Below are 13,805 nucleotides of genomic sequence, written 5' to 3'. Positions count from 1 at the left end.
AACATTAGGCTGGATGGATGAAAATGAATGGATATCGCTAATAAAAGAAATAACGATTAAAACCCGACTATACTCGTGATTGGCGCTCAAGCGATGGCGAGTTAACCCGACTATCATCGTGACTGCCGCTGAATGAGTTAATAAGAAAAATGTTATATGCATCTTGATCTTATATGTTTCTTATGGTGCGTTCACGTTAGGTGGGAAGAAGCGGACGAACCAGATGACATCTCGTTGCTACAACTAGGAAGCATTCACGCGTTGAACTCGAGGAAACGCCCACATCCAAGATGGCGATCGTAAATTACTGCTAACCTATTGCTACAAGTCGTTAGCAAGTTACTTTAAAATCAACTGTAGACGAACAGCAGCAAGTATAGCTCGTTTTTCATATGAAGAGTACAGCAGTATGATTGTATTATTCTGATTATGTGATCAAAGTGATCATTTTGATTTGTATTTACCTTGTATTGCCGACATCGCCGTCAAGCTTGCTGCCATGATGGTTGATACTTCCGCATTTCGGGACGCGAAGTGGGAGATATCGGGGTCTATAAAAAACTCCCATATGACCTAGTAGGAATTACCACTAGGAGGCTGACGTGAATGGTTTTTCCCAGTCGGAAGCTGGTTCTTCCGCTTCTTCCCACCTAACGTGAACGCACCATTAGGCTACTCTGAAGATTTTCATTGTGGATTTTTGGACAGTCAATACAAACATAGAAATCCTCCCAAAAAAGTAGTAGCTGTAGGCTACTCCTAAAACATTGCAAACAACAATAACAGCAACAATGCAAAGCATACGTTTATCCAGTATCCTGGTGCTAAGTGATGAAGGTTTTCCTTATTCTCACTATTCAATGTTTAACCCTTTACCGTTCACTTCTTGAAATACCTGGAAATTCACAATTTCAACTCTAGAATGTTATTTTGGTGCTATTTCAAAAGTTATCTAAAATTTTGAAAAAAAAATTAAATCGATTTTTTTTCCTGTAAATTAAAGTGGAAATGAAGCAGTGCGATAAATACATATTCATAGCATCACATTAGTATTTAGATAAGCCACAGAAGAAGTCACGTTATAAAAATAAGCAGTTTCTAAGAAAAAACGATTTGTTGTGTACATTTCTGAAGCATTTAGCATTATGGGCGCGGCCATTTTGTTGCTGACGTCATACCGCTGGTTGGGTGTATACACTCTGGTTAGCTGCCTATAGTGAATGGGTCAGTCAGCAAATAAAATGTTGCCTACAAAACAACGGGACCGCGGTGGTTCTGTTTGTATTGCTCCTGGCTGTTCAAACTAATTTTACCATGTGAGAGAGAGGAAAGTTGGTTAATTTCCACAAACTACCAGTGAAAAAAACAGTGTTGTTGACATGTTGGCTCGGGCTGGCTGCACTCAGGCGGCGCGACCAGCCTGTTGGACAGGGAAGGAGGATCTGCAGAGAACACTTCATTGCCTCGGATTATGTTGTTGGGGTGGGATGTTTGTCCAGAAGACCACTAATCAGCTGAAGCCGGACGCGGTTCCCTCGGTCTTCGACAGACAGACCGGCGTTAGCTCTCGGGAGCGATGGCTAGCTAGTTGGCACCAGCCGGCGACCGGCGTTAGCAACCGGAGCATCGCGGAGCATTCAGCCTGCTGGCTACCTAGACCCACTTCAACCAGCGTCGCGGAGCATTCAGCCTGCTGGCTACACAGCTTGTCGGTGTGCTGGAGCCTCTGCAAGCTAACGGTAGCTAGCTACACAGCTTGTCGGTGTGCTGGAGCCTCTGCAAGCTAACGGTAGCTAGCTACACAGCTTGTCGGTGTGCTGGAGCCTCTGCAAGCTAACGGTAGCTAGCTACACAGCTTGTCGGTGTGCTGGAGCCTCTGCAAGCTAACGGTAGCTAGCTACACAGCTTGTCGGTGTGCTGGAGCCTCTGCAAGCTAACGGTAGCTAGCTACACAGCTTGTCGGTGTGCTGGAGCCTGGAGCCAGCTACCGTTAGCTTGCAGAGGCTCCAGCACACCGACAAGCTGTGTAGCTAGCTACCGTTAGCTTGCAGAGGCTCCAGCACACCGACAAGCTGTGTAGCTAGCTACCGTTAGCTTGCAGAGGCTCCAGCACACCGACAAGCTGTGTAGCTAGCTACCGTTAGCTTGCAGATGCTCCAACACACCGACAAGCTGTGTAGCTAGCTACCGTTAGCTTGCAGAGGCTCCAGCACACCGACAAGCTGTGTAGCTAGCTACCGTTAGCTTGCAGAGGCTCCAGCACACCGACAAGCTGTGTAGCTAGCTACTGTTAGCTTGCAGAGGCTCCAGCACACCGACAAGCTGTGTAGCTAGCTACCGTTAGCTTGCAGAGGCTCCAGCACACCGACAAGCTGTGTAGCCAGCAGGCTGAATGCTCCGCGACGCTGGTTGAAGTGGGTCTAGGTAGCCAGCAGGCTGAATGCTCCGCGACGCTCCGGTTGCTAACGCCGGTCGCCGGCTGGTGCTAACTAGCTAGCCATCGCTCCCGAGAGCTAACGCCGGTCCCCGGCTGGTGCCAACTAGCTAGCGATCGCTCCCGAGAGCTAACGCCGGTCTGTCTGTCGAAGACCGAGGGAACCGCATCCGGCTTCAGCTGATTAGTGGTCTTCTGGACAAACATCCCACCCCAACAACATAATCCGAGGCAATGAAGTGTTCTCTGCAGATCCTCCTTCCCTGTCCAACAGGCTGGTCGCGCCGCCTGAGTGCAGCCAGCCCGAGCCAACATGTCAACAACACTGTTTTTTTCACTGGTAGTTTGTGGAAATTAACCAACTTTCCTCTCTCTCACATGGTAAAATTAGTTTGAACAGCCAGGAGCAATACAAACAGAACCACCGCGGTCCCGTTGTTTTGTAGGCAACATTTTATTTGCTGACTGACCCATTCACTATAGGCAGCTAACCAGAGTGTATACACCCAACCAGCGGTATGACGTCAGCCATGACGTCAGCAACAAAATGGCGGCGCCCATGTTGAAAACAGGGATATTATATTATATTTTTCAGACAAATAAGATAGATTTCACATTTGATTATAGAACCCTGTCTTACACAAGGTACACAACAAACAAACTAGGATCACATTGCTCACTGCTTCATTTCCACTTTAAGGTTAACCAAAGTGTCCTTGAACAGGTCATTGACCGGTACCTTAAAAATGTGGGGCTATGGGGCATATTTTTCCTTAGGGGGCATATCTATGAAACTTGGCAGGCTGATTCATAACATAAAACAAATAAGAAAATGTATTGGAGGCGGCTGAGTGGCGCAATGGGCAAGGCGCTCGCCACTAACGCAGGAGATGCTGGTATCGAGCCCAGCTCTCGGCGTTGCTACCGGTCTGGCCGGCCGTCATACTAACACAATTGGCAGTGTTAGAGGGTGGGAAAGCGGGTGGGTGGGGATTGGACGTTGTGGACAGCGACTCCTACAGGTCGGTTGGGTGCCGCCGGTACGGTGGAAACAGGAAGTATCGGGGGAAGCATGAGCCTCCCGCGCGTTAATCCTCGCCACTGAGAGTTGCGACAGGCTGCACGCGTTAATCCTCGCCACTGAGAGATGCGACAGGCTGCCTCCTCGTGTACCGGAGGGGACACGTGATGCAAGGCTTCTATCCTCACTACAGCCGACCAGTGGGAGGCATAGTCTAGCAATGTTCAAGACAGGGGAGGGAAGAATTGGAAACACGAAATTGGGATGGGAGAAAAATAGAAAAATAAGGAGAAAAGGTGGATAAAAAAAAGAAAATTTATTGGGAGTTTTCTTGAATTTGCGTTGCAATGGCAACAGTAGCCGATAAAGGCCCAAAGAAGAATAGTGGACAAAACGATATAACTACATGGTATTACAGGGTACTACAGGGTACTACAGGGTACTACATGATACTACATGGTACTACATGGTACTACAGGGTAATACATGGTACTACATGGTACTACAGGATACTACATGGTACTACAGGGTACTACAGGGTACTACATGGTACTACATGGTACTACAGGGTACTACATGATACTAATGGTACTACAGGGTACTATAGGGTACTACATGGTACTACAGGGTAATACAGGGTACCATGGCCGCCTAGTTATAGTTGAAAGTGGGGGTGCAAGAATATTATTTTTATTAAATTTTTTTTTTTTTTTTTGACAGGCAAGGGGTGGTTTGTAGGGGGTCCGGCACGACCCCCTCCATGGCAGACTTTTTTTTTAAATGTAATGAACCTGTACGTGCAATTTCCTGCAATATAGAGCCTTCAATCTTGACCAATAAAGCTGCTCTTTTCACTATAAAACTCAGTTTATATTGCAGTATGATAGCCAATTACTATAATAATAATATATTATACTGTATATACACTGTATATTGATTTTTCGCTCATTCATTTTTATTAAATCAATCTCCTTTCAAATAGGCCAAGTTTTTAATAAGAAAGAGAAAAAAGATATATTTCCATTACCTGTAAATCGTGTGTCTCTTTCTCTCCTTCTCTGCCTCCTCCCTGAGTCTGCAGTGCACAATCATGACATCGATCTAAAAAAAAAAAAAGAAAAAAAGTAAAAAAAAATAATGGAGGCCCCTCGTCACTATAGGCCCACGGGCCGCGGCCGTCGTTAATCCGGCCCTGCTCGTCTGCCATATAGATAGCGATAGCGTTAACGTTTGGAAATGAAGTCAACGTCATCCAGCTGAGCTCACACCACATATCTAGATAACGTTAGCTAGCGGCTAGCACTAAAGCTAACGCCAACCAGAGAGGGAAACGTTATTATTATTTATTCGAGGAAACCGTATGACCAGATCGCAATTCGGGACCGTGAAACACTTTTATGTATTGCGTGGTAGAACCGTAGAAGTTCTACTACCACTCAATAGTAACTTATGTCTAACATAATCCTTTTATTTGAACAACTTACTGGAAAAGCCTGCCTGCCTGCCACCAATATTATGACACACTCTGTGGGCTTTGATATTTACACTGACTCCTGCCTGCAGCCAGACTGCAGCGCTGTGAGGCAGTGAGCCAAGGTCTACGCGCTGGAGATGGGAGGAACTGGATCAAACCCTGGGTAGACAAATCCGTCCGTGAGGCTCTGAAAGTGCGCACATCAGCATACAACACCGGGCTGGTGACAGGCAACATGGAAGAACACAAGATGGCAAGATACAACGTCAGGAGAGCAGTAATAGAGGCAAAACGGCGTTACAGGGATAAAGTTGAACTTCAGTTTGAACAGGCTGACTCTAGAGGCATGTGGCAGGGCCTCAGAACAATGACAGACTACAAAGGCACCCCCCTCAAACTGAACAGTGACATCTCCTTAGCAAATGATCTCAATTCCTTCTATGCGAGGTTTGAGGCTGTGAATAACAACACCAACCTACAAACCACGGCAATGGGGGGGGGGGGTCTGCTGATGGAGACTCAGTGTTCAGGGTAACAGAGCATGAGGTGAGACGGATCTTTAAAAAAGTGAATATCAGGAAGGCAGCAGGACCGGACGGCATCCCCGGCCGCGTCCTAAAAGTCTGTGCCGACCAACTGGCCCCGGTATTCACTGACATCTTCAACCTGTCCTTGGAACAGGCTGTCATCCCCACCTGTCTGAAGAAGTCCACCATCATCCCTGTACCCAAAAAATCTACGCCCGCTTGCCTCAACGACTACCGCCCTGTAGCCCTCACCTCCATAGCCATGAAGTGCTTTGAGAAGCTAGTGAAGGGCTACATCTGTTCCTCCCTCCCCATCAACCTGGACCCTCTGCAATTTGCATATCGCCCCAACAGGTCCACGGAGGACGCCATAGCCCATGTGCTGCACACAGCAGCATCACACCTGGACAAGAGGCAGGGGAACTATGTGAGAATGCTGTTCATCGACTACAGCTCAGCATTCAATACCATAGTCCCCTCCAAACTCATAGCCAAGCTCAGGGACCTGGGCTTGAACTATGACCTCTGCCAGTGGGTCTTGGACTTCCTGACGGGCAGACCCCAGGTGGTAAGAGCCGGCAACTGCACCTCCTCATCCATCACGCTCAACATAGGGGCCCCCCAGGGCTGTGTTCTGAGCCCCCTCCTCTACTCCCTGTACACACATGACTGCGTAGCACAGCGGAACAACAACACCATCATCAAATTTGCTGATGACACAGTAGTGGTGGGCCTGATCTCTGCCAACGACGAATCTTTGCAATCTTTGGAAACTTAAAAACGTGTTATTAAGTGTCATTGCGTATTATTAATTTGATTGAAATTACGTAGTTATGCTTAGATTTATATATTGGGGGGGGGGGGGGTATATCATATTTTTCATATGATCAAAAAGTGGTGGAGCAAGATCATATCCTTGCTCCCCCAAGTTCAATAGTCATAGAGCAGCTGCATCGCGTGCTCTTATGCGCAGGCGTCTATGCAGGGTACTACATGGTACTATATGGCACTACAGGGTACTACATGGCAATACAGGGTACTACATGGCAATACATGGTACTACAGGGTACTACATGGTAGAAGTAATACCATCGGGCATATGTCTAAAAATGGACACTATGTCACTTCACCTGAAGGGGCATATGACCATTTATGGCTTCACCACTTTTAAGCTAACAACAAATCCTGATTTCACTAATCCTATGCAAAAAACACCTATCCCATCCTTTACAATGATTGTTCAACTGCAAAAATTAGTAAATGTTATCAACTTACGGTGGTGCGGCATGGCTCAGGGGTAGAGCGGGTCGTCCAATGATCGAAGGGTTGGTGGTTCGAATCCCGCTCAAGCCCATGTCCATCCCACTGCCGTTGTGTCCTTGGGCAAGACACTTAACCTACTTGCCTCGTAAGAATGTGTATGCATGTGAATGAATGTTGGTGGGGCCGTAGGCGATGATTATTCGCCACGCTTCCGTGAGTCTGCCTCAGGGCAGCCCTGGCTGCAATTGTAGCTTACCACCACCGGTATGACTGTCTATGAACGAATAATGGACTCTGTAAGCGCTCTGGGATCACTGGGGTGTCATGAAGAGCGCTATATAAATCCAATCCATTATTATTGATGAAATAATGGATTTTGAAGAAGCAGGTGCAAAAATTTGCATTTTTTTGCTGTGGTGAAAAGAAGGAAGTTGGAGATCCCCAGGGACTATCCTGATTGGTCAGATGGGATGGTGACAATATCTGTGTCATAGCCTGACTTGTGCTGATTGGCTGGAAGAAGTTTTTTTCATAGATTAAAGATCCCCCCCTCTCCCACCTGGCTAAATATATTGTATGGGGAAATGGCCAAAAATGGTTACTTGGCCGGTAAAGGGTTAAATCTTGTGGAAAAAGGGGAAAGAAGTTCCTGTCAACATTAAAAAATATATAATAATAATAATAATAATAATAATAATAATAATAATAATAATAATAATAATAATAATAATAATAATAATAATAATAATAATAATAATAATAATAATAATAATAAAAAAGATGTGTGAGTCTGTCTCTTGGTGTAGGCCTAGTTCTTGGTGTCTTCTAGAGGCTACAAAATAAAACACAGACAGTTTTCCTCTACATCTAGAATTGAACCGCTCTTTTTCACCATTCTTTCTGAACCGTCTTTCTCATGTCCGCAGACATGTTCACAAGCTCCAAGCTGAAACACAGCATGTCGGATAGCGGCGCGGACAAGAGCGGCGTGAAAAACCGACTCATGAAGTTCATCATCAAACGACCGTCCCTGAAGACCTTACAAGAGAAAGGCATCATCAAAGGTAACGGCCACCAGCCACACAGTACACTCAACCGCTTCTCTTTCTGTGGCTTGCTGAACATTATGCTGCTAACTTATCGTCCATTCGCTGAACACTTCGTTGTTCTCGCTAAAAAAGTTGAGAAAAGGTTGACGTCCACCGGTCATCACGTTGTTGGACAACATTTGCATATATTTCCCAGCAAGCCTTCTTTCTTCTTAACTTTTGAGAAAGCCACCAGATTAAATAATGGTGCTTAAAAAAAATTCCAATAAAAACATGCAGTTTTGGAACATTTCAATGAGGACAAATAAATAAATACATAGAAATATTACTCAAGGGTGCGGCTGGGTAGCGCAGTGGAGAATGCACTCGCCTACCACCGCAGAGACTCTGAGATCGAAGCCAGCTGTTAGCGGTACCTCCGGCTTAGTCAGTCGTCCCTACTAACACAATTGGCAGTGTTAGCGGTGGGAAGCCGGTGGGGTATGTGTATCCTGGTCGTTGTAAACTGTGGTTCCTACTGGTCGGTCGGGGTGCCTGTTCAGCAGGGAGGGGAGCGGGGGGAAATAGCGTGAACCTCCGCATGCATTACATTCCCCCAGTGAGAGTCCTCGCTGTCAGGTGAAAAGAAGCGGCTGGCTGACTCCACATGTATCGGAGGAGGCATGTGGTAGTTCTACACCCTCCCTAGGCCGACAGTGGGGCAGTCGGCGCGCAACGATCAGGAAGGGAATTGGCATAACGACTAAATTGGGATGGGAGCAAAAATACAGAAAAAGTGAAAAAAATAATTGAAAATGAATAAATAAAAGAAATATTACTCAAAACCAAGTGTCATACACAAGGTGTGAAAATAGTGTATATATAGTGTGACAGACTCGGGGGTATGATGAGTTGTCACTAGACTGGATTTAACAAAATACACATGGCACACAGTAGAAGCAAGTTTAACAGCAGTTTTAATGTTGTTTAGGGGGAAAGGGGGGGTTAGTGTGATCGTCAGCCAGTCCGTAATCCCAGAGAAGCGTCTTGGTCTGTTAGTGGGGTTCGGTACACAGAGAGCGGTTCTCGTACGAGCGGGAGATGATCCGGGAGAAGAGACGTCAGACAAGCAGGGGTCGATGCCCAGGCGGGTTCTCATGTGGTCAGGGGATATAGCACACAGCAGGGTCCTCCTTCCGAAAGCAGATAAACACAGCATGGGGTCACACAGACAGCAATCTTCCTCCTCTTCTTCTCTTCTTTCTTACTCACTTTCGTACAGGTTTCACCTCAGCTACTCCTGTTAGGGTGGGCACATTTAGATGGCATGGTGGCGTGTAGAACCCAAAATGCAGAATAGACACGAGGAGAGGCAGGAGGCAGGTGTTGGTTCTCAAACAATGGACTGTTTCGTTATTTGTGAAACAAGCTCCGCAAACGTCAAGACACGAAAACACTTTGAAACAGTAAAAATGAAATGGGAAACAACAGTCTCCAAAACACAAATGTAGTCTTAATCTGAACTGAGAGAATGTTTGCAGGGCAAACAACGACACGGAAATACACTTTTAGAAATTACACAAATTCAATAAAGGCAAGCACGATCCCGACCGCGGAATCACAATTATTCTCTCTGTGTGAGAGATAACAAATGCTTCAGAGAATTACTCACAACTGTGGACAGTGAAACAGTAACAGGGGTAACAGGAGTAATGACCCAGCAAGGAAGGCAGGGCAGACAACACTTATATACAGAGACTAATTGACACATGAGGTTGATTGGGAAGTAGACACAGCTGGGTGGAACAGACTAAACAACCTGGGGTAAAATACTGAAACATGATGAGACTAAATAACACATAGACACAGGGGAGACATCACTAGACTAGACAATGGGACACAGCACAGACAGCAGATACACAGACAACAGAATAGTGAGGACAGAAAGGAAATTCATAAATACAAAACAACAAAGATGCACCAAGTGAATTAGACCACAGGATGGCAGTAGAGGTCCATGGACAGGTGGGGGCTGTGAGGCAGGACCGGGGGGAACGTAACAGTACCCCCCCTCAATGGACGGCTACCAGACCGCCAACCAGACCGCCCGGGAACGGGCAGGGTGGGAGGGTAGGATGCAGCACAGGAGAAGAGGGGCTGGGGGAAGGAGGGCGGCGACCTAAAGCCAGGAGGGGCACAGGAGAAGGGGGGTAGAGGAAAAGGACCAGTGGGAATGGGACCGGGGACGGGAGGTCGATGAGAGGAGCGAGGGAGACTGGAGCAGGGGGTGGGGGGGTGGAGACGATAACCCAGGGGTAGGACCTGGGACTGGGATCTTCTCGGCAGCGGGACCCCACGTAGGACCCCGAACTGGAGGCTCCTCGGCGGCAGGGCGTGGCGTAGGACCCCGGTCTGAAGGCTCCTCGGCGGCAGGACCCGGCATAGGACCCCGGTCTGGGGGCTCCTCTGCGGCGGGACCAGGCGTAGGACCCCGGGCTGGAGGCTCCTCTGTGGCAGGGCCCGGCGTAGGACCCCCGGCTGGGGTCCCACCGGCAGTGGGATCCGGCGTAGATCTTCGGGCAGGCGTCTCCCTGGTGAGGCGGGCTTGAAAGAAGGCCCAGAGCGTAGGGTCGGAACCAGGGACCTCCTCCGGAGTAGGAGACCCTGACCAGGGCGGCAAAGTGGACCTGTGGCCTCGGGAACGCTGTCTCCCCCTGTGGCTGTGGCGTCGGGAACCCCGTCCCTTGCCGGGAGCTCCCCTGCGGACCAGGCGACTTTCCTCCCATGGGTCCAGACCAGGAGCGGCAGCTGGGTTGGCACCCAAGACCGTGGCACCCAGAATGAGTAGCGCGTCGCTCACTCTGTCTCTCCTCTTAACCGCTGGGTTCTGGTGTGGCTGGGTCATTCTGTTAGGGTGGGCACGTTTAGATGGCATGGTGGCGTGTAGAACCCAAATGCAGAATAGACATGAGGAGAGGCAGGAGGCAGGCGTTGGAAGTCCATGGACAGGTGGGGGCTGTGAGGCAGGACCGGGGGGAACGTAACACTCCAATTAATTCTGTCACTCTGTCTCCATTTTCTATCTTCCCTGATGGTGTGGTGATTGCGCTCACCTGTCTTGGGCGCGTCTGGCACAGGTGCGCTTCAGCTGCGCTGATGCGCTCTGGTCTGGCGGGAGTTTCTCCGGAACTCCTAATATGGGCATATGCCCCAGTACCTTGGCCGACACATGGCGGCCGTCTATTACCACACCAGCCGATCTGCCACAATAGCTATAATACACAAGGTCAGAAGATGCTAATATACTATTACAATGAGTCAAATGGTTACTTAGAAGACTGTGTGAAGCTGTAAATACGTGAGAGGACCTACCATAGTAAAGCAAGCGGCAAAGAATTGCCTTCCCACTCGGGCCCTTGACAGCCTCTGGGCCCGGGCGCACTGCACCGCTTGCACTGTTGTTATTTACGCTAGTGGTAATGGTTTCCCTGACCTCGCTCGTACCATGAAGTCACTGGCACGGCTCAGACAGCGAAAAGCATTTAGGATAAATACGACGGCTTATTCTACATCCCGGCAATGAGTTTCGAAAGAGTGCGTCTCTGAATATTTATAGAGAAACCATTTAGTTTGTCTATTTCATGTGCCATGCTTTTACTGAGTTAGTCTTTGCTGTTTAGAGTCTCCACTGTGTACTTCTTTATTTTTTTTTTGGAAACTCAATTTCTGTCCTAATTGATTGTTACCAGGGAATTACTACCAACAGTTCTTACAATGATGTGAAAAATCACCTCTCCGCCTCCACATATTAACGTCAAAGAACAACAGTGATAGATAAATGAACTGAATACATTCTCACTCGAACAAACCACGCCAATCCAGGCCACTTCCAACGGAATCCATTCCTCAAAGGGGTAACTAATTTATTGAGCTCACGGTTGAAGGAAAATACACCATTAAAGGGCATATTTAAGCACATTTGCAATCCTTAGAAGAAGGTAACGGTATTTGGAATTTCCCCCAGCTTCAAGGAGAGCCTTTAATGTTGTGTCCACGGGACAAACGCGAGATCAAAGGGAGAGGACGTTATTGATGGAATAAATGAAATACTTGTGGATTAAGGAATGGGGCAGGTGGCCCCCAGACTGTCCTTTTTGGCAGAGCTGGTGGGCAAGCCACTTCAGAGAGTGTGCTTCCTCAAATCAGGTCCTCTCCTCTCCCCCCCTCCTTCCTATCATTCTTCAGAATGCAAATTAAATCCATGCGACGGGAGGGTTCTTTGAATTCCTTTAGGAGGGGTAATTTTGCTCCATTTCTCTGCCCCCCCCCCTCCTCTCCGCCTTGCTTATCTGCCGAGCGCTGGGGAAGTGTATTTTGTATGCAAAGGTGCCTCGCTCGCAGTCATTTTATGTATTTGGTGCACCCTCCCCTCCCCTCTGGTGTATAAACAAGAGAGGGCGATCTTTGATGTTCCACAGGCTGGAGAGACGGCGCTGTTGGAGAGGCGCGATACTGGCGCTCTCTAAGCCCCGTTGATGAGAGCACCTCGTCGCAGAGTTTGAAAATCAGCCTGTGTTCCATGTGTGCGCTTGGCGAACCCTAGATTTATCGAGGCCAAGGGCCCCTGCGCCGTTGATTGGCCTCTGCAACGGTTAGAAGCTTCAGAGACTTTATAATGTATTGTGCTGTTGGGACAGGTTCAGGGAGGTTATATTCACCGGGTTAAACAAACAAGAGTAACGGAGCAATAGGAATGTTCATATAAGGGAAGAGAATTCGCTACGCCCTCTGATTAGAGGGCAAAGTCACGTGGGAGACTCTGAAGTCACAGGGGAAAAGATCTCTAGCGATAAAAGGCAAAGTGTGTGAACTAGCCATTAGATATTTCATTGTTTACAGCGTTGATGTCTAGCTACCGTGTGATATAACAAAACAGAAGCTATGGATGCAATGTCTCAAGAGGTTTATCACTCGATTGATTCGTATTGATTGTAATCGATGCATTACAATGTATAAACGACATTAACCCCTCCTCTGCCATAACATAATTTTTTTTGTTTTCTATGGTTGGTATAAGAGTTTTAACTACAACGTTGACAGGTTGTAACCCTCCACCGTCTCTCTCTCTCCCAGATCGAGTTTTTGGGTGCCACTTGTTGACGCTTTGTGAACGTGAAGGAACCACGGTGCCAAAATTTGTCAAGCTCTGTATGGAATCCATCGAAAAACGAGGTATTTTTTTTTCTTTCTCGTACAATTCCACCAAAAGCTAGCATTTGACAAACTTTCCGCTGTGTATGGGAATGGAGATTAAAATGCACGATATCTGTGTGGGAAAGGCACAAAGAATGCATTTCCTTCTCCTTCTCTTTCTCCTGCGTTAGCTGTCTTGACGTCTCCTCTCGTCCCCACGTCCCTGACCTACAGGCCCCGTCCACCTCTCGCGCCGCTTCATCTGACCCAGCATCACAATCACAGAGTTTCCCGCCGTTTTTGTGTTCTTATGTTTACACTTTCTCTCCGCGGTTGTTGACATCTTTCTAGCTCATTTGACAAGATCCACAGTCCGAAGTGGCTGTTTTATAAGAAGTGCGTCCCGGTCGTTGACTTTTAGTGTTCCCTCCGCAGTGTGTCTGATCAGCAGTTTCCCAGGCTCCCTCACATAGCTGGCGAGGCGAAGGGGCTGAACCCAGAGGAAAACGCTCCCCTGCATCCCAAATCGCTCATTTTTGGTTCCAGTCCAAATCCGAGTCCACTTCAGACTGTTTACAACGCGCCGAAAATTGAGAGTGAATGATGTGTTTGTGTAATGGGTTCCGTTTGTGGTTTTGGCTGAACATTTGATCAGGACTATTAGTTATCTCGGGGTAAAATTGTGGTGGCCCGATAAACTTGCTGAGAAAATAACACTGATTAAGAGCTCCTTTTAAACTGTGGCGATTATGATTTAAGGCTCTGTTATGTTTATTGATCCATGTGGACTTCAGCCTGTAAGAAAATAAACCTTACAACACAAACAAAGCTCAGCGCGGGGGCAATAGGAACGCAAGTGTTTGAA

General features: G+C 47.6%; 1 protein-coding gene across 1 annotated transcript in view; it reads left to right on the top strand.

The window, feature by feature from the left end:
• arhgap15 (Rho GTPase activating protein 15) overlaps positions 1-13,805 on the top strand; it is a 228,375-nt gene that overhangs the window by 63,270 nt on the left and 151,300 nt on the right. Inside the window, exons 7-8 of the mRNA XM_084315160.1 lie at positions 7,646-7,783; positions 12,881-12,979. Of these exons, the coding sequence (XP_084171286.1) occupies positions 7,646-7,783; positions 12,881-12,979 (237 nt within the window). The remainder of the gene's footprint in view (positions 1-7,645; positions 7,784-12,880; positions 12,980-13,805) is intronic.

The sequence above is a fragment of the Notolepis coatsorum genome (assembly GCF_963971535.1).
Source record: "Notolepis coatsorum genome assembly, chromosome: 5".
Taxonomy (NCBI): domain Eukaryota; kingdom Metazoa; phylum Chordata; class Actinopteri; order Aulopiformes; family Paralepididae; genus Notolepis; species Notolepis coatsorum.
Note: the sequence above shows the minus strand (reverse complement) of the source record. Positions and strands in the feature narration are given on the sequence as shown.